Source organism: Hypanus sabinus, chromosome 12 (assembly GCF_030144855.1).
Source record: "Hypanus sabinus isolate sHypSab1 chromosome 12, sHypSab1.hap1, whole genome shotgun sequence".
NCBI lineage: Eukaryota > Metazoa > Chordata > Chondrichthyes > Myliobatiformes > Dasyatidae > Hypanus > Hypanus sabinus.
This window is the reverse complement of record NC_082717.1, coordinates 89,139,029-89,163,404: the sequence shown is the minus strand read 5'-3', so window position 1 is coordinate 89,163,404 and position 24,376 is coordinate 89,139,029. Positions and strand designations below refer to the sequence as shown.

General features: G+C 39.3%; 1 protein-coding gene across 2 annotated transcripts in view; it reads left to right on the top strand.

Annotated features, from left to right (window-relative positions):
* The window catches only part of LOC132403121 (son of sevenless homolog 1), a 216,259-nt gene that overhangs the window by 106,644 nt on the left and 85,239 nt on the right, over positions 1-24,376 (top strand). For both annotated transcript variants that reach the window (XM_059986419.1, XM_059986420.1), the window contains exons 3-6: positions 8,865-8,996; positions 11,895-12,059; positions 18,709-18,909; positions 24,098-24,241. In XM_059986419.1, the coding sequence (XP_059842402.1) occupies positions 8,865-8,996; positions 11,895-12,059; positions 18,709-18,909; positions 24,098-24,241 (642 nt within the window). The remainder of the gene's footprint in view (positions 1-8,864; positions 8,997-11,894; positions 12,060-18,708; positions 18,910-24,097; positions 24,242-24,376) is intronic.

Sequence of the window (24,376 nt, the reverse complement as noted above, 5' to 3'; positions counted from 1 at the left end):
TCAGCATAAGTATGACCTAAAATGTGATCGGATCTTCATGTAAGTCCTGAAACTAGGTAAAGAGAACCCAATTAAATAGGTAACTCACACACAAAAAAAAATCATATTTATTTATTTATTGAGAAAACTGTTCCAATTTTACATGTATTTGTTGGAAAAAGTATGTGACTCTTTGCTTTCAGTAACTGGTGTGACCCCCTTGTACAGCAATAACTTCAACAAAACATTTGTGGTAACTATTAATCAGTCCTGCACATTGGTTTGGAGGAATTTTAGCCATTCCTCCTTTTTAAACTACTTCACCTCTGTGATATAGATAGGCTTCCTTGAATGAACTGCTTGCTTCAGGCCCTTCCACAACATTTCTATAGGGTTAAGGTCAGGACTTTGTCTCAGCCATTCCAAAACATGAATTTTCTTCTTTTTAAATCATTTTGTTGTTGACTTATTCTTGTCTTTCTGATCATTGCATTATCCAAATTCTGTTAATCTTCAGGGTAGGGCACCTCTACAACTCACATCTCCAATCTCACCTCGTTGATTGGAATACCTGACTCCAAATAGCTTTTGTAGAAGACATTATCCCCAAGGTTTACCTATTCTTTTCAACAAATGCATCTAATATTGGATTATATTTATTTAATTGGGTTCTCTTTATGTAGTTTCAGGACTTGCATGATCTGATCACATTTTAGTTCATATTTATACAGAAATAGAGAAAATTCTACAGGGTTCACAAACTTTCTAGCACCTCTGTAGGTTGAAGTCAGCATGGTTTACTTCTTGGAACATCTTGCCTGACAAATCTGTTGGAATTCTTTGAGGAAATAACAGACAGGATGATAAAGGAGGGTCAGGTAATATTGTTAACTTGGATTTTCAGACAGCCTTTGACAAGGTGGTGAACATGAGACTGCTGAACAAGATAATAGTCCATGGTATTACAGGAAAGGTAGCAGCATGGATAGAAGATATTTGACTGGTTGGAGGCAAAGAATAAAGGGGGCTTTTTCTGGTTGGCTGTCAGTGACTAGAGATGCTGCACAGGGGTCAGTGTTGAGGCACTTCTTTTTACATTATATATCAATGATCTTTATGATGGAATTGATAACTTTATGGCCAGGTTTGTGGACGATGACAAAGATAGGTGAAGGGATAGATAGTGTTGAAGTAGGGAGTATGCAGAAGGACTTGGGCATATTAGGAGAATGGGCAACAAAATGGCAGATGGAAGGGTATCCTTTGGTAAAAGGAATAATGGTGGTGAGCAAATTCAAAACTTGGAAGTGCAAAGGATCTTATTTGAGCTTGGTGCAGGATTCCCTAAAGGTCAATGTACTTCTTGAGTTGGTAGTAAGGAAGGCAAATGCTATTTCAAGAAGAGTGTAATATAAAGGCAAGGATGTAATGCTGAGGCTTTATAAGGCATTGTCCAACTGCATTTGAAGCTTTTGGGCCTCTTATCTTTTTTTTAAAAAAAGGATTTTCTAGCATTGGAGAGGGTCCAGAGTAGGTCCATGAGAATAATCCCTGGGATGAAAGGATTAATATATGAAGAGTGCATGATGGCTCTGGGCCAGTACTTGCTGGAGTTTATAAGAATCGGAGGATCTCATTGAAACCTATCAAATATTGAAGGGTCTAGAAAGAGCTGATTTGGAGAGGAATGTTCCCTAGAAAATGTATCCCTGTGGAATACAAGGGTGTCTCTTCAGGACAGGGAGGAAGAATTTCTTTAGCCAGAGGGTGCTGAATCTGTGGAATTCATTATACCAGATGGCTTTTGAGGCCAAATCATCGGGCACATTTAAAGCGGAGGTTGATCGGCCTTGATTAGTAAGGGCACCAAAGGTTATGGGGAGAAAGCTGGAGAATGGGGTTCAGAAGGACAAACAAGCTGTGATTGATGACGGTGTGAACTCGATTGACTGAATGGCCAAGTTCTGCCTGTCTTATTGTCTCATAGAAATATGCTAGATATTTCTCTTTGCTGTTATATCATTTGTTCAGCAGTGTGGGACTTTCAGATGGAAATTAGTTTATATTGTCATAATTGGATGTGGACATGATAAAACATGAATGAGAGTTTCAGCAGGCAATAGGCTGATATAGAAATAGAGGAAGGGGATGTTGAAGGTGGCTTAGATGGTCCTTGTGATTGGGAAAGATCTAATGTTGATATTTCAGACCAGGGTAAAAGAGGTTATCTTCCTAAGATGTTCACTAGGGAAGGAGCAGAGAACCACTTGAATGGGTCAAAATAGTGTTAAAGCATACATTTTTCAGCTGAGTCCTTCTTTCAAATAGCGATGCAGAATATCTTGTCATTGAGAAAGAAGGGATGCTAAGAACTTTTGAATGGAAAGCCATTTAGGAAGGGTGAGAAATTCTTGAAAACTGAACATTAAAGGAAAAATGTTGGATTAGGTGATTATTTGATAAAGGTTAAGCAACATGAATAAAGATAAGATGAAGACGTGGGACCTCAGCCGTTCTCACGAGGTATGAGTGACATCCTTCGGCGTGATGATTATTTATCCTTTGTTGATCTTTGTATATTTTTGACATCAGTAGCTGTGTGGCATCACACTTGGTTGATTCAGTTCTTCTCTCTCAACCATTAAATCATTTTTGAATAATTTTTCTTCCTCTTCCACTTATTAATATCCTGTCAACAGCTTAAAAAAATACAGCATGTTCCACATGTGCCCTAATGACTCTGGGTAAATATTTCACCAATTTCTCTCTCAACCTTTCCACTGTCTCTAAGTTATCATAGCACTTATCAAATGGCCAGATACATTAAGTTGTAGATAAAATGAAAATGATCATGATAAATACTGTTCTCACTATTCCTTGGATCTTCTTACTGATGACAAATGATCAGTCTTTAGCAAAAGCCCTTGCTTCAACACCCAACACCTGAATTCTAATGAATTTTCAGCCTAATATTATGTTGAACTCTTCTTTTGTTGACTTCACCCCCATGCCTATTTTCTTGGCCAGAAATCTTAACATAAAACTGTGGACCCTTTTCTTTAGTATTCAGAAATCCTGTATCCAGTTTGAACATTTCTTCAATAGCCTTATTTTCTTTAGATCACAAACTATTGAAATAGTAATGTCTAAAATTCTCTTCTGCACCTACTCAAATGAACCCATCTCAGAACCTGTAACAGTTATATCACTAATGACAAGTCTAAACATCGTTATCATTGGTGATAATGATAGTACTTTTGTGATTTGGTGAAATGACTTTCACCTTGTAGAGGCTCTCCATCAGCCCTCAGACAGCTTTTCATTTTCCATTATACTGTACCTCACCACTGACCATGAGGACATTGTCTCCCTGACAATCCATAACCTAATTCCCTCTACAGGCAATAGTGATTCAATAGACACATTGATTCTTCCAGCCTTGACCCTATTCTTTCTCCTTTTGTCCAGTTTCTTCTCACTTAGGTCCATGCCACCCAGTGCCTTCCTTTAGTTTCCTGATGCACATTGACTCGTCTTTGCTTAGGATATTTAATCTCCCTATTTCTCCACCCCACCCCTGAAGACCCTTTGCTTCCTTGAATAGGGCCTAACCAGAACCCTTCCACCATTACCCTCAAAGGCAACACGAGTGAATCTGCAGATGCTGGTAATAAATAAAAAAACACGAAATGCTGGCAGAACTCAGCAGGCCAGACAGCATCTATGGGAGGAGGTAATAACGACGTTTCAGGCCGAAACCCTTCATCAGGAACCCTTCATTCACTCCTGATGAAGGGTTTTGGCCCGAAATCTAGTTAGTACCTCCTCCCATAGATGCTGTCTGGGCTGCTGAGTTCTGCCAGCATTTCGTTTTTTAAAATTTATTTCCAGCATCTGCAGGTTCAGTCGTGTCACCATTACCCTCATTTGCTTGTTGAATCCATTCTTACATTGATCAGTTACTACTTTAACTCTGTTCGCTTTCTTGAAATTGAATGTGTCTCTGGTCCTCCAAGATGGCAGCACGCACAGAAGCAGTGCCCTCTCCAGGACCAATGAAAGTTGTTTTTTGTCTTTTTAAAATATTTTTTACAATTGCAAGACACTACTGGACATTAAGAACTTCAGGTACTATAGGTCTGCCCCATCAGCAAGTTCCTCAATAGCGGGTCTGGAGAAGCCGGACTTTGTACGGACTGTGTTGCTGCCTTCTGCAGAAAGGTGTTGGAGTCAGTGCGCAAAGGAGGTGTGCAGTCTAACAGCGAGTGACTGTCTTTTAAGGTTTTTATTGTGCTCACAAGACACTGCAGAACATTGGTAGTCTGGAATACTGCAAATCTGATTCACTGGTCTATTGACAAGACCAACAGCGGGGGTCTGCGTGGTCTTAGTTGTAGTGTAGACTAGGCCCCATGCTGTGACCTCACCTGTTGCTGCCGCCCAGAAGAGAAGATGCCGGAAGTGCTGTGGCGCGGCATCCATGCTAGTTTGGGGACAGGCCAACCATCCATGCACCGTTAATCTGCAGGATATGTCTCTTAGGTACTTGGGCTATATTTTGTTTTGTATTGACTGTATGCTTACTGCTGTCTTACATGTTCTATATATGCCTTGTACAGTATTTTGCACCATGGCTCCAGAGGAATGCTGTTTTGTTTGGCTGTATTCATGGGTATTTATGAATGGTTGAATGATAATTAAATTTGTACTTAGTTCTAGGAGCTTCAGTGAGTCCAAGCTATGACCGTTTTTGCATGAAATGTTGAACGCCTTCACTTTATTCTTACTCTGCATCCTCCCAACCTTTTTTAATGTGGTTCATTGATGACTGCTTACTGAAATGTTAAAGAGTCTGGCATTTTCATTACCTTTGTTGTCAGTTTCCATCCTGCTGTCACTTCCATGCATTCCTGACCTTTCTGAGGAAAATTTACATGTTCTCTCTTTGAAGTGTCCTTGCTTTAGGTGCTCTAATTTCCTTCCACATTCCAAAAATATGCATCAACCATTTGTGATTACATGGGTATAGTGGTGCTGGAAAGATCATGAACCCTGTAGAAATTTTCCTATTTTAGCAAAAGTATGACCTACATGTAAGTCCTAAATATAGTCCACTATAAGAAAAACACTGAACAAGAATGGTGTTCATGGAAGAACACCACAAAGGAAACCACTGCTCTCCAAAAAAAAAATAACACTACTGCACATCTCAAGTTTGCAAAAGACCATCTGGATGTTCTACGATGCTCTGTGGACAAATGAGACAAAAAAACTTTCTGGCAGAAGTGCATTGCAACACCAAAACCTCACTCATCTGTTGCATGGTGGAAGGAGCATCATCTTTTAGGGCTGCTTTGCTGCCTCAAGCCTGGATGGCTTGCAGTCATTGAGGGAACAATGAATTCAAAATTGTATTGTTATGTACCCCCAGGGTTCATTTTTTCTGTGGACTGTCACTTTAAAATGCTGAGGGAATGAGTATGAACATTTACATTTTTCCTGCGGCTTGTTTTGAATATACAAGGACAGTCATAGACACACAGAAAGACACAGCTCAGAGTCAAGATGGATTCAGTTAATGGAAGACACCAGTGAGTCGGTCACTGGTTTAAACTTTCAGTAGCCAAAAAGGGGTGAGTTAAGATTGATCCAGAGTATTGATAAATGACTCTCTCTAAGTAGCTTGTGAGGGTGAGTTTGTTTCCATTCGAATACGAAAGTGTGATTGTCACTTAATTAATCCACAGGAGTGGGTTCTCTGGTGAGGGGAAACCTTTGTGAATACCACTTGTTTGTTTACCCTTTGTCTAGGTGTGGTAGTTCATTGAAGAGAGGCACCCCTGTGGCAAATCACTGTTGGAGTTATTTCGTATGTTGTGGAACTGGATAAGTGGCTATCATGTTGTTTGTGATTGGGGTAACCTTGTGGAATCTACCGGTGTGTTGACCCTTGCCTGGGTGGTGGTTCCCTTGAAGATGGTGCCCTTTATGATAAGCTACTGGTGGTGATAAACCTTACGTGGATTCTGTTTGAGTATCCTGTGGCCACCACTTTGAGATGTCCCATAGCTGAATTCGGGTGTGGTACCTCTTGTGTTAAAAGGATATTCGTTGAAGATCACTGTGGTGATACTTCGAGTGTAGAGTGTGTTATGAAGGATGAACAATTCTGATGGGCAGAAGGGTACAGAGTTGCCCATGTTCCACCCCCCCGGGAGAATCACAAACTGTTACTGTTACCACGCTGCTAATGAGAGAGAAAGAGAGACAAAGGGAAAAAATACTGGGACTGGAACATCTGCTTCAGACAAGGGAGAGATAACACCGGGGGAGAGAGACTTGTTGACCCACCTTATTATGACTCCTGAAAGACTTATGGCTCCGGAGAGGGCTGTTTACTTGGTACCATTCTGTTCATTAAAATTCCTCAGTGGACAGCCGGAGTGGGCTGGTTTGATGGACTAAGCCATTCAAAACTGATTGACATCTGAGGGCCCGTGAGTGGGGATAAAAGTGAGGTCTGGGGAGACACCCCTCAGACACACCAGGAGACACACTAGTGAGCACTGCTTGAGTGTTGGAACCCACGAGAAAATGTGGGGCATCGGGGACCAAACAAAGGATTGGTCAGTTTAACTCACTGTTATAGCAGGGCTGGTGGGGGCTTGTGTGTGGTGTCCGCCCTTGCCTGGGTGACGAGTCCACCACAGAAGAACGGTCTAGCTGAAGGACAGAGGGGTCATACCTGAATGGCCACAACACATCGACGGATCAAGAACATAAAGGAAGGTTTGCCTGACAATAGCTGTCACTGTTTGCTCACTCTCTCTCTTTCTCTCCAATGATTAAAACACAAGAACCAACAACTACCTCAGCACGTATGAACTGAACTGAACTTTATATTCACATATGACAATTCATTATCCCCTAGACATCGATAGAGCTTGATTATTATTATACCCACACTTTTAGGTTTAGTATTGCTAACGTGTATTATCTATATATTTGCATTGTTGATATTGATTTGTATATTTTACTAATAAACACTGTTTGAAAATAGTACCACCAGACTCCAACGGATTCTTCTATCTTTGTTGGTCAGACACACAGTTACGGGGTACGTAACAAGTGGAACAACTTCACAGATAAAACCTACTGCTATTGTTATTTTGATTTGCTGTCGTGGAATCTGTGGAAAATCTACGTAATTGCCTTCTCACAACATTCAACTTTGGATTACGAACATCTTGCATTAATTAACCTGTGCATTTGAACTGAACTTTTCTTGTATACCATCGTAAGACTGTAACTCTTGCCACCTGAGCTTGAATAAATTTGGGAACTTTATTTACTCCTATATATGCATAACACCATTAGCTCTTGATTTACCTGGTTTAAGTTACTATTTAACGTAGTTACTAATAAAATTTTGTTTTGTTAACAGCAAAACCAGACTCCAGGTGTTTTCTGTTGTTGCTGATACTTTTACAGGGTTGCATGTATGTAACAGTATCAAGGCATTTTACAGGAGAATGTCAAGGTAGCAGTCAGGCACCTAAAGCTTAATGGAAGTTGGATATTGCAACAAGACAATGATCTGATAGACAAGAGTAATTCAACAACTAAATGGTTTTAAAAGAAGAAAATTTGTGTTGTGGAATGGCCAAGTCAAAGTCCTGATCTTAACCTTATAGAAATGTTGTGGAAAGTTCTGAAGTAAGCAGTTCATGTAAGGAAGCCACCAACCTCCCAGAGTTGAAGCAGTTTTGTAAGGAGGAATGGCCTAAAATTCCTCCAAACTGATTTGCAGGACTGATCAACAGTTACCAGAAACGTTTGGTTGAAGTTATTGCTGTATGGTGGGGGGGGGAGGGGGGATGTGGGGGTGTAGGTGGGTCATACCAGTTACTGATAGCAAATGTTCACATACTTTAACAAATGCATATAATATTGCATCATTTTTCTCAAATAATTGAACAAATATAATGTTTTCTGTGTTATTTGTTTAATTGTGTTCTCTTTATCTAGTTTTAGGACTTGCGTGAATATCTGATTACGTTTTAGGTCATATTTATGTAGAAATAGAGAAAATTCTACAGGGTTCACAAACTTTCTAGCACGACTGTATTTCAGAATACTACTAAGCTGCAGAGTTATGATATTTGAATATATTGATTTTGTCTATTTTTATTGTCCTTCAGCCATTTTTTTTCAGTAACACAACAAATATGGATCCAGCATTGTTTTCAGTGGAACAATGGAAGAAATATTGCATGTAAAGCTACTTCCCAAAAGGTTGATGCTAAGCATAGTAGAAGTTGACAATTTATTCTCATGGCCTTAAGAATGTTCCATGCACCCCACCCTTTCCCTTCTGTATTTTTTCTTGCTTTTCAATTTGATCAATTCTTTTGGTCAAGACAATTTTCATGATGTGTATTAGAGAATTCTCACTAGAGATGAACTGATGCCTATTGATAATCAGACAACTTTGTTATGCAGAGGAAAGGATGAGTAGCAGCATCAAATCAATGTGGTTTTGTACAATGAGAAAGGCAGGAAAGACGGAATCAATAGGAAATTGGAATGAATGAAAAGAAGTTTTGCCCTGCAGACAAGAATTGAAAATGTTGCTCTTGTCCGTTAATATTATCCGGTTAATTATGGCGTCTGATTGTTCACAAATTTTCAACAGTGCAGACAGAAGTTAATGTGGACTGACAACAGATTTCCTGGTTTAAGAAGTTGTGCCGGGTGTTGACCTCATAAACTCAGGATTTTAAATGATAAAGCTAGTAATAGAAATTTGTCAGCAGGTATCTTGTGTTGTCCAGCTGACAATTAGTTTCACAGGTTACAGGGTCTTTTCTTAATTTATCCATTAGGAGCGAGTGCAGAAATCATTTCCACATCCAATTGACAAGTGGGCCATAGCAGATGCTCAATCTGCCATAGAAAAACGCAAGCGTAGAAGTCCCCTTTTGTTGCCTGTTGATAAGATTCATCCTCTTCTGAAGGTAAGTTTTAAACAATTAAATTTAGAATCATGCTGCCATTTTAATAAAGGTGATTGTTTTTAAAATGAATGAATGAAGAAACTGCATGTGGGTGTAAGATTCAAGGAACAAGATTTCATTATTAAAATTTTGCCTCATGTTGTAGAATAATTGAACTGTTGTGAAACTTGGATTCTAAATTCTTTCCTTTGTAGGAGGTTGTCATTTCTGTACCTTCCTAGAACTTTTAAAAATTGTTGGAGCCCTTTACCGTATGGCAATAAATTGAATTCAATTGATATTCATAGGCTTATGTTTAAATGTATCAAGCTGTTAATTGATTTCAGTTGAAACGTAAATTTTATCAGAGAACCAAAGTAAAATTCTTGCATCACTTAATTATTCATTTTATTGTGAATGATAAAAATATGCTGCTTTATTACTTTTGTCAGAATTAGAAGCTATCGCTTAATATAACCATTAATAAAACCCATTACTCACAGAGTAGTGCATTATCCTTTTCTGATTTTGGCCTCATTAGCACTTTGTTTCCCTCTCTTGGCACCTCCCTCAGTATTACCAGTAAATTGGAGGTCAAACAGATTCAGAAAGTAGTGATGCATGCAGGTAATTGTCATGAATGTGGGCTTTAGATGCAGGTGGTTCAACCAAAAGTATAAATGGGGGATCCTAGAAATAACTGAATTGAGGGTTTTGAAGTTCCATTAAGGACCTCGTGTGTCACCAAGGTTGTGACTACTCTGACTCAGCTTAGGGTATTTTCTTCGGAGAGGGATGAGTTGATGGCTGAGGAATAGAATTTGTGGTCAATTCCTGATGGCTTCATTTTTCCAGTAAGTTATCCACAAACTTGGAGGAGGAAACCCCTGTCCTCTGACAATTTCACATGCTTTCAAACAGTCTAAAATGTAAATTATTAATATTCTCATTTGATTTCCCTGTGGCAGGACTGGTATACAGTTCTCTTATCCAAGCATCAGACACCTAAAGTATCCTTTTCCCCTAGCCATTTTGCCTGTTTTTCAAATTCTGTCTCCATAGAATTGGAGTTGTTAGCTACATGCTGTAGGAATTCTTGATGTATGTCACAAAAAAACTAATGGGACTTAATTAATTACATCTAAATAGCTACTGCTACTTTTCTTTAGTACTGCAAGTGCCAGCTTAGAGTTTTGTACTCAAGGCCTTGGAGAGGAGTTTGAACCATGAACTTTTGACATTTTAGCTCTATAAAACTCTTGACAGGCCATACTTGGAGTACTGTGTCCAGTTCCGGTCGCCTCACTACAGGAAGGATGTGGAAGCATTGGAAAGGGTACAGAGGAGATTTAGGCTGGTTTAGAGAGTATGCATCAGAGATTAAGGGAGGAGGATGAGAGGAGACATGATAGAGGTATACAAGATATTAAGAGGAATAGATAGAGTGGACAGTGCCTCTTCCCCTGGGCACCACTGCTCAATACAAGAGGACATGCCTTAAGGTAAGAGGTGGGAAGTTCAAGGGGGATATTAGAGGAAGGTTTTTCACTCAGAGAGTGGTTGGTGTGTGGAATGCACTGCCTGAGTCAGTAGTGGATGCAGATACACTAGTGAAATTTAAGAGACTACTAGACAGGTATATGGAGGAATTTAAGGTGGGGGGTTATATGGGAGGCAGGGTTTAAGGGTCAGCACAACATTGTGGACCAAAGGGCCTGTACTGTACTGTGCTGTACTGTTCTATGTTCTCTCACTAAAACGAGTGATCTGATTGATTATTAGTGTTTCTCCTGTTTCTTTTTCCATTTAATTTGGGAATCCCTGCTACTGCATTCATGTGTTAATTCAGTGAGAGAGGCTGCTTTGATTTTATTAATTCATTGGTATGCATGCTTGATTTGATTAATTTGCTGATTTCTAGTTTTTTAATTTAATGATATGGACTGTTCCATTAATTGGTGCTTGCCTCATTGTGTTGCAGTGCCTGTCATAAATTTTGTATGTGAAATTCATGTGTTTTATATTTGTTTCTGTATGTTTATTTATGTAATAGTGTCAAAAACAGTATATTTTGTTCTAATTCATATTCTTAAATATATTCCATTTTTAATCTCAGTTTATTATATTGACTGCTTGTTTGTTAAACTGACATTACATCTCTTTTAATTATTAAAAGCCTGTGAGTATATTACAGAAGAAAAGCCACCCCATGGGGCAAAACATCTACCAGCAGCAGTGCCATGCACCTCCCAAGTCAGCTCATTCCTGATTTCTGTTCCTGCACATTACAATGTTGAAGTCAGAAACGGTTGGAAGTCAGAAGCCAATGCACATAGCTGTCATTTTGCACTGTGTCCAGGAATGGAGCACTAATCTATGCAATTAAGGAGCCAGATGCACCAAGGATAGCTAGCATGGGAACTGCAATCCCTTTATTCGAATGGAGTCATTGATATTGATTAATGCAGGCCTATGCTTTGTTTTTCTAATCTTTTCCCTTTTTGTTACCTTTTGTATTAATTTTTTACCCATTTAAAAGCTGACTTAAGTTGAATTTTTCAAAACAATTTAATTAATTCAGTTTAATTAGGCTTTTTAAAATCTGTTACTATCAGAGATATTTTACCACAGGTGAAAAGAGTTTGACAGCAGTGATGATCAAATTGCCATTGGGACATTACTTTGCCTGTAGCCTAGTCAGTGGCCCCTTTCACTTTACAGAATTCTGCAGAAGGCAATTAGAACTATAAAATTACAAATGGAGTGTGTTACCACAGGCCAGATTGAGCAACCTACATGCACCTCGATCTGGTTTCTCATCAAATCTGAATTTCACATCCATTCAAACCATGTTTTGATTTATTTGTCTATTCTTTGAAGACCAGTAACTGATGAATGGTATTTTTCATATTTCTGCAGGAGGTTCTTGGATACAAAGTTGACCATCAAGTTTCTGTTTACATCGTTGCAGTGTTAGAGTACATATCTGCTGACATACTGAAGCTGGCAGGCAATTATGTACGAAATATACGGCACTACGAAATTACCCAACAGGATATTAAAGTAGCAATGTGTGCTGATAAGGTAAGAAAACATACATTTTTTAAAGGAATTTGCAAGCTTCTTCACCAATATTTTTATTTACTTTTCCCTTGGACCTATAAGGAAACTTAAAGCTTCAGTGGAATATCAGATACTTTTGTAAACATAGAAACATAGAAAACTTACAGCACAATTCAGGCCCTTTGGCCCACAACATTGTGCCAAACATATTCCTACCTTAGAAATTACTAGGCTTACCTATAGCCCTCTATTTTACTAAGCTCCATGTACCTATCTAAAAGCCTCTTAAAAGACCCTATCATATCCGCCTCCACCACCATTGCCGGCAGCTCATTCCACACACTCACCACTCTCTGAGTAAAAAACTTACCCCTGACATCTCCTCTGTACCTACTCCCCAGTACCTTAAACCTGTGTCCTCTTGTGGCAACCATTTCAGCCCTGGAAAAAGCCTCTGACTATCCACATGATCAATGCCTCTCATCATCTTGTATACCTCTATCAGGTCACCTCTCATCCTTCTTCGCTCGAAGGATAAAAGGCCAAGTTCACTCAACCTATTCTCATAAGGCGTGCTCCCCAATCCAGGCAACATCCTTGTAAATCTCCTCTTCACCCTTTCTATGGTTTCCACATCCTTCCTGTAGTGAGGCGACCAAAACTGAGCACAATACTCCCAAGTGGGGTCTGACCAGCGTTCTATATAGCTGCAACATTACCTCTCGGCTCCTAAGTTCAATTCCATGATTAATGAAAGCCAATACACCATATGCCTTCTTAACCACAGAGTTAACCTGTGCAGCTGCTTTGAGCATCTTATGGACTTGGACCCCAAGATCCCTCTGATCCTCCACACTGCCAAGAGTCTTACCATTAATTCTATATTTTACAATCATATTTGACCTACCAAAATGAACCACTTCACACTTATCTGGTTTGAACTCCATCTGCCACTTCTCAGCCCAGTTTTGCATCCTATCAATGTCCCACTGTAACCTCTGACAGCCCTCCACACTATCCACAACACACCCAACCTTTGTGTCATCAGCAAACTTACTAACCCATCGTTCCACTTCCTCATCCAGGTCATTTATAAAAATCAAGAAGTGTAAGGGTTCCAGAACAGATCCTTGAGGCACTCCACTGGTGACTGACCTCCATGCAGAATATGACCCATCTACAACCACTCTGTGCCTTCTGTGGGCGAGTCAATTCTGGATCCACAAAGCAATGTTCCCTTGGATCCCATGCCTCCTTACTTTCTTAATAAGACTTACATGGGGCCCCTATCAAATGCCGTGCTGAAATCCATATACACTACATCTACTGCTCTTCCTTCATCAATGTGTTTAGTCACATCCTCAAAAAATTCAATCAGGCGTGTAAGGCACGACCTGCCCTTTACAAAGCCATGCTGACTACTCCTAATCATATTATAACCTCTCCAAGTGTTCATAAATCCTGCCTCTCAGGATCTTCTCCATCAACTTACCAACCACTGAGGAAAGACTCACTGGTCTATAATTTCCTGGGCTATCTCTACTCCCTTTCTTGAATAAAGGAACAACATCCACAACCCTCCAGTCCTCGGGAATCTCTCCCGTCCGCATTGATGATGCAAAGATCATCGCCAGAGGCTCAGCAGTCTCCTCCCTCGCCTCCCACAGTAGCCTGGGGTACATTTCATCCAGTCCCAGTGATTTATCCAACTTGATGCTTTCCAAAAGCTCCAGCACATCCTCTTTCTTAATATCTACATGCTCAAGCTTTTCAGTCTGCTGCACGTCATCACTACATTCACGAAGATCCTTTTCCATAGTGAATACTGAAGTAAAGTATTCATTAAGTACCTCTGCTCTTTCCTCCGGTTCCATACACACTTTCCCACTGTCACATTTGATAGGTCCTATTCTTTCACATCTTATCCTCTTGCTCTTCACATACTTGTAGAATGCCTTGGGGTTTTCCTTAATTCTGCCTGCCAAGGCCTACTCATGGCCCCTTCTGGCTCTCTTAATTTCCTTCTTAAGCTGGTTCCCAGTAGCCTTATAATCTTCTAGATCTCTAACGTTACCTAGCTCTCTAAACCTTTTGTAAGCTTTTCTTTTCTTGACTAGAACATTACAGCCTTTGTACACCACAGTTTGTGGATCCTACCATAACTTACCTGTCTCATTGGAACATACCTATACAGAGCTCTACACAAATATCCCCTGAATACTTGTCTCATTCCTTCTGTACTTTTCCCTGAGAACATCTGTTTCCAATTTAAGCCTCCAATTTTCTGCCTGATAGCCTAATAATTCCCCTTACTCCAATTAAACGCTTTTCTAACTTGTCTGTTCCTATCTCTCTCCAATGCTATTGTAAAGGAGATAGAATTATGATCACTATCTCCAAAATGCTCTCCCACTGAAAGATCTGACACCTGACCAGGTTCATTTCCCAATACCAAATCAAGTACAGCCTTTCCTCTTGTCAGCTTATCTGCCTACTGTGTCAAGAAGCCTTACTGTACACACCTAACAAACTCCACCCCATCTAAACCCCTCTCTCAAGGGAGCTGCCAATCATTATTTGGGAAATTAGTATCTCCCATCGTGACAACTGTTATTTTTTTTTACACCTTTCCAGGATGTTTCCCTATCTGCTCCTCGATATCCTATTGCTATTAGGTGGTCTATAAAAAACACCCAGTAAAGTTATTGACCCCTTCCTGTTCCTAACCTCCATCCATAGAGACTCTGTAGACAATCCCTCCATGGCGTCCACCTTTTCTGCAGCTGTGATTCTATCTCTGATCAACAGTGCCACGCCCCCACCTCTTTTGCCTCCCTCCCTGTCCTTTCTGAAACATCTAAAACCCAGCACTTGAAGTAACCAATCTTTTCCCTGAGCCATCCAAGTCTCTGTAATGGCCACCACATCATACCTCCAAGTACTGATCCACGCTGTAAGCTCATCTGCTTTGTTCACAAAACTCCTTGCATTAAAATAGACACATCTCAAGCCTTCGGTCTGAGCGCGTCACTTCTCTATCACCTGCTTATTCTCCCTTTCGCACTATCTACAAGCTTTCTCTATCTGTGAGCCAACCTCCTCTTCCCCAGTCTCATCAGTTCAGTTCCCACCCCCCCAGCAATTCTAGTTTAAACTCTCCCCAGTAGCCTTAGCAAACCTCCCCGCCAGGATATTGGTCCCCCTGGGATTCAAGTGCAACCCGTCCTTTTTGTGCAGGTCACATCTGCCCCAAAAGAGGTGCCAATGATCCAGAAATCTGAATCCCTGCCCCCTGCTCCAATCCTTCAGCCACAAATTTATCTTCCACCTCATCCTATTCCTATTCTCACTGTCGCGTGGCACAGGCAGTAATCCCAAGATTACTACCTTTGCGGTCCTGTTTCTCAACTTCCTTCCTGACTCCCTGTAGTCTTTTTTCAGGACCTCTTCCCTTTTCCTACCTATGTTATTGGTACCATGTGTACCACGACCTCTGGCTGTTCTCCCTCCCACCACAGGGTATCTTGGACACAATCCAAAACATCCCAGACCCTGGCACCTGGGAAGCAAACTACCATCAACAAGTTTCTTTCCTGCATCCACAGAATCGCCTGTCTGATCCCCTAACTATAGAGTCCCCTATCACTACTTCCTTCCTCTTCCCTTCCCTACCCTTCTGAGCCACAGGGTCAGACTCTGTGCCAGAGGCATGGCCACTGCTGCTTCTGCCAGGTAAGCTGTTCTTCCCCCCCCCCCCCCCACAGTACTCATCCAGGAGTACTTATTGTCAAGGGGTACAGCCATAGGGGTACTCTCTAGTACCTGACTCTTCCCCCTCCTGACTGTGACCCACCTGTCTGTCTTTCGTGGCCCCGGGTGCAAGTACTTCTCTGACAATAGATGTGTAACAGCCTAATGTAACATTGTATGGAAATACAAGATAACACTGATGCAGACATGTTTTATACATTTAACAAGGTGCTTTATTAATGCAACAGAGTTAGTCAGTTTTTCAATGTTCGTCATCAGCCGGGTCAATTTGTCCGTGAACTCCTTGTTGGTTGCCTCCATATGCTCCAGTATTTGTTTTTTTTTAACTTTTAAGTTCTCCTGCGTGAAAGCCAACAGCTGTCGGTCATTTTAAGTTTTTCTAGTCTGTAACTACACAAACATGCACTTTTACGGCGAGATTTAACACCAAACATGTCACTTGTTTTTGGTAGATGTGTCCTGCACATGCGCAGTAGGAGGAGATTCGCCAAAATCTCCGTTTCAATGTGGACAGAGATATTTTTAAAAACGCATAGTGTGGATTCCTATAGTTTTTATGCAAAACTGGCTTTTTCCAAAATTATCCTGTCTAGTGTGGATGTAGTCTCAGACTTAGAGATGTCACAAATGGCCAGAAGTGAAAATGAAACAATTTTACTACCACAAGTTAGAAACTAAGAAGAATATGAAGGTTACAATCATCTTGAACATTACAATGAAAAAGAAGACTTGGAGAATGCAGTTGTTAAAAGCATTGTATGAAAGCAGTTCATTATCTGCCCTAGGTGTCTGTGCTGATCCTGTTCACTTACAGTCAATTAAAAGAACACAGTGTACTCAGTATGAATTCCTCCATTGATAAACATTAGGAGCTAATACAGTTTTATGGTACTGTAGTAGTATTGGTAGTTTTCTAATTTGTTCTGTATTTCATTTAAATACATAATTTACTACTCAGTTAAATGGTAGTTTCTTTTTTTTGCTTTTTCAACTATTTGCATGAAACTTCAGTTCATTGGAGCAGCCACTTAATTAGGCCAAAATATACTGGTCTTGATGTGGTCTGAATTAACCAAAATCTATTGTATTTTGTTTGATTCAGATGCATACAGAATCTCCAATAATTAATATTGTTTACTTATTGTTTTTTTTTTACAAATTCAGATGCTCTGAAATATCATGATTGCAGCAATGTTACTAATGCTCATGTTAACTGTTTCTAAAAATGAACATGTTACCAGATGTCACCATTCCACAAAAAGAGAAGTCACATTTTTTTTTCCTTTAAGATATTTAGTAATTGATGATTTCAGAGCATCGGTTACATGTCACCTTCATTCATGTCATTCTTATATGACATATAAGGCCATTCTGTAAGCACAAGTTTTTCCAGGGTGCTTTTGCCTAGATTTGTATGTAATTGGCATCAAAATAACTGTTCGGACTTCAGGCTCAGATAGTATTTAGTATTCCTAGAGATTGCCTTTTCCTTGGCATTGGATGGTCTTGGGTCCATCGAGTGTTTTTTGATTTTTTTTTTAAAGAAACCAGGTAATTTTGGGCTGTATTTCTCCTCTTGGTTTTCAATCCACCTACCCTTTGTTATTGGTTGGGATTTTTACTGGAATTATAGGAGTCTATTACTTGTACTCCCAGTGAAAGAACTTGTATCTTGAACCTGCCAAAGTAATAAATATGCATCCACTGAGGAATTGTTGGTAAAAATTGTTTAGTTGTCAATATAACATTGATTTCCGTGTATCTAAGAAAACAGCAAAAATCTTAATCATTATGGTTTTCTACGTTTTGTTTGCATTAGCATCTCAAGAATGTTCTTTCATCTGCAGTCTGCTGAAGGGAAGAATAATCCACATGATAAATCTGTGGATTTAATGCTGTCGTATGATCCTGGGTGGCAGGGTGGAGATAACGGCTCTACAAAAGGATTTGTGAGGCGCTCCTTCCCTCTGCTAGCCTGCAGGTCATCCTTGGGCAAGGTGTAGTACCTGCTTAGTTTCCACCCCCCCACCCCACCCCCAATCAGGGGCCATGTAAAGCCAAAGGAGTAGATGGTGGATGATCGTATGTGCAGCTGGTGCACATCACAAATCCTGTTAATTTGACCACTGACGCCAGGCAGACAGTCTCTGAAGAATGGTGATAATGGCTAGGGTCACCCATCATGTAATTACACTGCCCAGAAGAAAACATTGGTTAATTAGTTCTGTAGAAAAAAATTGCCAAGAGCAATCATGGTCATGAGACCATGATCCCCTACATTGTACAATATGACACATCATAATATGAACATGTATAGATGGAGTATTTGATTGAAGACATGGTCACTTTGAAAAATAACATGCAGCAATGTGATACCATAATGTAACGCTATTACAGTGCTGTCTGTAAGATTGGGGTTCAATTCCCGCTGCTGTAAAGAATTTGTTCATTTTCCTTGTGATCAGGTTTCTTCTGGGTGCTCTGGTTTCCTTGCACGTTTCAAGATGTACAGTTAAAGTTAGTAAGTTGTGGGCATGCTATGATGGCGTTGGAAGCATGGTGACCAGTACAGTCCTTGCTAATTTGATATGCCACCAACGATGCCTTTCACTCTATATTCCAATGTGACAAATAAAGTTGATCTTTATCTTTTTATCTTAAATTATTTATTTTCTGGTCTCTGAAAAGTGATTTGTTTGTTATTCATTCTTCATCTTCTCCTAATCAAAGGACACAAAGAACAGTGGAAATGTCTTTTAAAATGTTAAAGGGGTTATGACAAAAGTCATCCTCAAAGAAACTAAAATGCCACATCTGAAGAATAAAACTACATTTCCATGTGTGCAATGTTTTCTTTATTTCAGAGTACATGAAGTGAAATCAAAAATATGTTTTCTAGGTACTAATGGACATGTTCCATCAAGATGAGGAAGACCTAGGTGTGATAGAAGAAGAACCCATTAACACTGGTGAACAAGCATACTATGATTTAGTGAAGATGTATATGTCTGAGATCCGGCAATATCTAAGAGAACTGAATCTCATCATTAAAGTCTTCAGGGAGCCATTTGTATCCGATGCAAAACTGTTTTCTTCAAACGTATGTTGTAAATTTTATGAATATGTTTTTCAAATATGTGGATTGTTATGTTTGTTGCCTATTTAAGTCTTGCATTTTCCTTCCCTTTATTTTGCCCAAAACACACCTATAGGCAGAGCATTGTGAAGCCTATTTCTAGTTGCTTTTGTTTGCCAGGATATATACACAAGATATCAAAACAAAACTCCACGGCTGGAAATCTGAAATCAAAGCAGAAGATGCAAGAGTTCAGCAGGATCAGTCAGTATCTGTTTCGTGAGAAACCAAGTTAATGTTTCAAGTCCAATAGTTTAGTAGTTCCATTTAATATCAGAGAATGTATATAATTTCAAACCTCAGATTCTTGTTCTACGCAAACTTCCACTAAAACAGAAGAGTGCCCCAAAGAATAAAAAAACGATGGAATCACAAAGCCCTCCCTACTCCCTCCTCCCACGCACAAACAGCAGCAAGCGACATCACCCCCACCCACTTATTTCATAAAAAAGCATCAGCATTCTCTACCCTACAAGCAAACAAAAGTCCCCGAAAAAGACAATGATCTGCATTACAACAAAAACTAATTGTTTATTTGACAATTTGACCTACCACAGGCTCCCTTTCTCCCCTTTTTAAAAAAGAGAGACAGCTAGATGTCACTGAGCGAGAGGCGAGAGAGAGAGAGCGAGCGAGCGCAGTTCGCCAAGTACAGAGCCGTTTGACAGCCGATCCACTGTTTATGATATTCCATCTTCTCCCATGAAGCTTTAGTGGCACCGGTATAGAATCAAATCAGCTCCAGGGCTGCAAAGCCTCAGAACCCCGAAGGTATGCTCATCTTCTAGGCTGCATCACTGGTTAGTGAGTTCCAGGAGTGGGTCCCATCACTGCAAAGAACTGAAGTTTGAGTATATCTCTAGGTCAGAGTCTTTGACAGAACCCTGACCACCTTAAAAAGGAAAAAGAGACATTAAAGGTAGAAATTAAGCTGTTCTGCAAATGAACTTGAAGTTGCTGTCTAGTGCTATCATACATAGACATACACTGCTTATAGAAAGTATTCACCACCTTTGAAGTTTTCATGTTTTTTATTGTTTTATAATATTGAATCACAGTGGATTTAATTTGTCTTTTTTGACACTGATCAACAGTAAGACTTGTATCAAAGTGAAAACAAATTTCTACAAATTGATTTAAATTTATTACAATTATTAAACACAAAATAATTGATTGCATAATTACCCCCTTCAAATCAGTGGATACACCTTTGGCACCAGTTACAGCCTTGAATCTGTGTGGATAAATCTCTATCAGTTTTGCACATCTGGACAGTGCAATTTTCCCCCAATCTTCTTTACAAAACTGTTCAAGTTCTATCAGATTGCTTGGGGATCGTGAGTGAACAACCTTTTTCAGGTCCAGCCACAAATTCTCAATTGGGTTGAGGTCTGAGCTCTGACTTGGCCACTCGAGGATATTAACTGTTGTTTTTCAACCATTCCTTTGTAGATTTGGCTTTATGCTTGGGGTCATTGTCCCACTAGAAAATAAATTTTCTACCAAATCATTGTCCTCTTGCAGACTGCTTCAGGTTTTCCTCCAGGATTTCCCTGTATTTTGCTGCATTCATTTTATCCTGTACTTTCACAAGTTTTCCAGGGCCTGCTGCAGTGAAACATTCCCACAGTATGTTGCAACCACCACCATGCTTCATGGTAGGGGTGGTGTGTTTTTGATGAGGTTTTTAGCTTTTGCCTAACATAGTGTTTAGTCTGGTGGCCAAAAAGCTCAACTTTGGTTTTATTAGACCATAGAACTGTTCAAGCTCTATCAGATTGCTTGGGGATCGTACCATACCATAGTCCAGCTGACTTCAGAGTCTCCCACGTGCCTTCTGGCAAACTCTTACCTGAGCTTTCATGAGTGTGTTGTTCAACAGTTTTCTCTTTGCTACTCTCCGTGACTGGTGAAGCATGAGGAGAACAGTTGTATGCACAGTCTCCCATCTCAGCCACTGAAGCTTGTAACTCCTCCAGAGTTGTCATAGGTCTCTTGGTGGCCTCTGTCACTAGACCCCTTCTTGCAGGCTCACTCAGTTTTTGATATCGGCCTGCTCTAGGCAGACTTACAGCTGTGCCAAGTTCTTTCTATTTCTTGATTATTGACTTAACTATACTCTAAGGAATATTCAATGACTTGGAAATTTTCTTGTATCCATCTCCTGACTTGTGCTTTTCAATAATCTTTTTGCGGAGTTGTTGAAGTGTTGTCCGTTTAACTAATTATGTGACTTCTAAAGCCAATTGGCTGCACCAGTGATGATTTGCTGTGTCATATTAAAGGAAGGTGGGTGGAGTACTTATGCAATCAATTATTTTGTGCTTTATATTTGTAACTAATTCAGATCACTTTGCAGAGACCTGTTTTCACTTTGACATGAAAGTGTCTTTTTCATGTTGATCAGTGTAAAATAAAAGGCCAAATTAAATCCACTGTGATTCAGTGTTGTAAAACAAAACATGAAAATTTCCAAGGGGTAAACACTTTTTATAGGCACTGTATATCCGACCAAGATCCTTCATCAGAGCTGGGAAAGAAAGGAAAGGATCGTCGATGCTAAAATATTAATGCTGTTTCTCATTCCACAGCTGCTGCCTAACCTTCCTGAGTGCTTCCAGCACTTTCTGCTTATTTGACCAATATACATAAGACAACCATTAAGATTGCGAAATTTCGGTCAATTTCCCAGTCAAGTTTCCAAATTGCTCAAAGAATTTTCTTTCTCAGTCAAGAAACAATGAAACCACTTTAATGTTTAATATTGTTAGCATTTGCAAGTCTCATCTTAATGCGTAGATTTTAATTTAAAATTTAATGTCCTTTATTACTTTGGAATGCTAAGAACTGCATTGCTGCTACTTAGCACTAGATGGCGATATGTGTACATAAGTTTGAAAATCACCTTTTTTAAACCTGATAACACATTTTGAATACAGAAAGCACTTGTGTAGGGTATCTATAATTAGGTTTCCTAAAACTGTAATACAAAATATAACAATTTAAACTACTTAGGTTAAATTCTGCAACCATAAGATTATGTCATTAACAGGAACTCTTCAACGTGACCTTTCCTTCATAAAGGAAATGGTAAGGTTGACATAACCTGTTCTTTTTATTGCAGACTATTGTGTTGCTGCTCTTTGTTCCCATATGGAAAGCTTTTAATTGTTTTTCTGAAGTTCTGTCTCAGAATTTATTTCCCTTTTGTTTGAAGAAAAGCGTCTATGTATTTTTAACTCTCCAGAACTTCTGTAGTTAATGCATATGTCTTCAAAAAAGAATGCAATATGATATTGAACCCAGATAAACAGTTAAGATGGTGCACCAGAGTCTCTATGTACTTCTGTGGTATGCTATCTTATCAAAAAAGATATCCCCTTGGGAGGTCAACATCTAGCAGAATGGTATTATTGCAGGAGGATTAATCTGATTTCATGTGTGTTAATGTGCATCTGGAGGTCTTTTGAATTTATTGACCACATTTGTATGTGGCCTTTTATATGATGTACATACCAAATAAAATGAACTTTTATTTGGTTAATGTCATTACATAGGATTTATATGGCACAATATTATCTCCTACTTGATCACTTAAATTCAGATATCGGTCAGATTGTGTTGTAAATTGAAAAGTTCTGCTTAAGTATTAGAGAAGTTGTGAATTAAATTCAGCATTGACTAAGCAGTAAAGAACCCCACTCTACACAATATAAACAGAATAATGAAACAGTGAAAGAAAGTATTGTCTTTGGCAGTGATGATCGACCAATGGCTAAACAATTGACAAATAGTTACATCTTTCTTTTAAAAGTTGTTTTTTTTAAACTGGTAGACCTGAATTTTGCTTTCTTCCCCACTATTTAATAAAGTTATTTTCTGCATTTGTGGTCTGCAGTTCTATTAGTTATCGGTTGTTCATTTAATTTGATCAAGGCTTCTTTCGGTATCTAGCTTGTTTCTTTTGCATTTGAATATTATTACTCCAGTGAAAGAAAACCATAAACACTATAGATGGTAAACCTGAAACTGCTGGAAATATTCTAATGGTCAGGGTCCGCCAATTTAAAGCCACTTTAATTCTCCATCCAATTTCACTGTCATGTCTATTGGTGTTTTCCTGCACTGTTACAGTGAGGCCCAATATATCTTCAGGAATAGCACCATGTCTTCCCACTTCCAGCAGCCTTTTATACTGTATAATGAATTCCCCAGTTTCTCACTCCAATAGCTCAATTTCACTGTCAGGAACTGTCAATCTTGGCTCAGTTTCTACCCTCTCCTTCAGCACATTCTGGCTAGCTGTTTGCAACCTGTCAAGTTTATGATGCTCCAATTGCCACATTAACAAATATACCAAAATATCCCTGGCCTCAACCCATCAGAGGTTCCCTTTGCAGTCCCCTGTTCCCTCCACTTTCTCTGTAACCTACAACTAACTTGTTTTCTCTCTGTTGCAGTACCGACAAAATGGTCTTCAACCTGAAACTTAACCCTTTTTCTTGATCAACAGATGCTGTCTGACCTGCTTATTTCCAACACACTGTTATCATTCCCAGTGTTTTGCTTTTTTAGTTCTTACTTTGAAGGGTTGATGTTTCCGAATGTTCTCCTACTTGATTAACTCATTTACTTTACTTCAGAAGGCTCTAGTTAAATTGCTTAAATATTTCACGAAAGTCGTGACAGTGTAGTAATATTTTTTATCTCAAATTCTGTAGTTTTATCTACAGGTGATTGCCCTTTTAAATAATTATTAAGAAAAAAAATTAATTGAATACCAAGTGTGGTATATAGTAAATAATTAACCCTCTGTTGGATTTATTTCGGATTCTTAGCTGTACCACTTTATGCAGATAGTGGGCAGAAGAGTTTGTTTCTATGTCAATGTCATCTATCTCATACCTCTATCTCCTAGAGCTTGTTTAGAAGTTTCTTAAATGTGCGAATGTTTGCCTTCACCACCTGTGGGAGGATTAAAAAGAATTCTAAAGCACATCCCCTTATTGAGTCTTACCCATTTTCCCTTTTGTCTCAGACACTCCTAATGTGAGAAAAAGGTTTTTTTGCTACCTACCCCATCTATTCACCTCAAATGTAGTTCATTGCCTCAGATACAATTGGCCTATGTTGTGTCATTATCTTTTCATAGGATGTAGAAACCATATTTAGCCGTATTATGGATATCCATGAGTTGACTGTAAAGTTATTGGGCCTAATTGAAGATACTGTGGAAATGACAGATGAAGGTAGCCCCCATCCCTTAGTGGGAAGCTGTTTTGAAGACTTAGCTGAGGTAAGTGGTGAATTTAATAGACAAATCTCTTGCCTGACGAAATTATTTCAGAATCACATGAAATTTCCTATAATTTGTAATTGGTTTGTTGTTATTATATATACAGTAAAAGTCTGTTTTGCACACAGTCTATAC